Raw genomic sequence first — 704 nt, 5'->3', positions numbered from 1 at the left:
GGGGGGGGGGGGTAGTTTGGCAGGTACACAGAAATGCCACAAAGCCGGCAGTTTGCAAGATTTGTGTTCACATAGGATGCAACGAACTTTCTCATGTCATGTGGACTTCATTTGTCCCGTGTTGGACTGCCGTGTGCAGGCTAGGAACAGGGTCTGCTGATCAAAAGGTATCTGGCTTTGAGTGAGCATGTGTGCAGGTGACGCAGGCCTACCTAGCATGTTGCAAGTTGAGGAGCTTGTTTGTGGAAAGCTCAGTCAGGTGTAACTCTTCTTTTGTTTTCACTTGTTTGAGTTGCAGATATTTCCAATGGTCAAAATGCATTTGAACAAGCCTAGATTGTAAAAAAATAAATAATACTAATATAGTCTATATATTCAATACAATATTTTACGATTCAGTGTATGGCACTAGTTCTGCATGTTAAATGTTAGACTATAATAGAATGTTATCTTTCATGTTGAAGGGATCCCAGTATGAGCTGAAGGAGAGCCCTGGCGTCCATCCCGCCAGCTTTGCAGCCCACACGTCTCCGGCCTTCTACCCGTACAGCCAGTTCCAGTACGGGGACCCGGCCAGGCCCAAGAACGCCACCCGGGAGAGCACCAGCACCCTGAAGGCCTGGCTCAACGAGCACAGGAAGAACCCGTACCCGACCAAGGGGGAGAAGATCATGCTGGCCATCATCACCAAGATGACGCTGACG

At 48.4% G+C, this 704-nt stretch overlaps 1 protein-coding gene across 1 annotated transcript in view; it reads left to right on the top strand.

The window, feature by feature from the left end:
• Window positions 1-704, top strand: part of irx1a (iroquois homeobox 1a) — a 4,510-nt gene that overhangs the window by 1,492 nt on the left and 2,314 nt on the right. The window contains exon 2 of the mRNA XM_032519527.1: window positions 465-704. This exon is cut by the window's right edge and continues 844 nt beyond it. Coding sequence (XP_032375418.1) covers window positions 465-704 — 240 coding nt within the window. The remainder of the gene's footprint in view (window positions 1-464) is intronic.

Source organism: Etheostoma spectabile, chromosome 6 (genome assembly GCF_008692095.1).
Source record: "Etheostoma spectabile isolate EspeVRDwgs_2016 chromosome 6, UIUC_Espe_1.0, whole genome shotgun sequence".
Classification (NCBI taxonomy): domain Eukaryota; kingdom Metazoa; phylum Chordata; class Actinopteri; order Perciformes; family Percidae; genus Etheostoma; species Etheostoma spectabile.
This window is presented reverse-complemented; position numbering and strand designations above follow the sequence as displayed.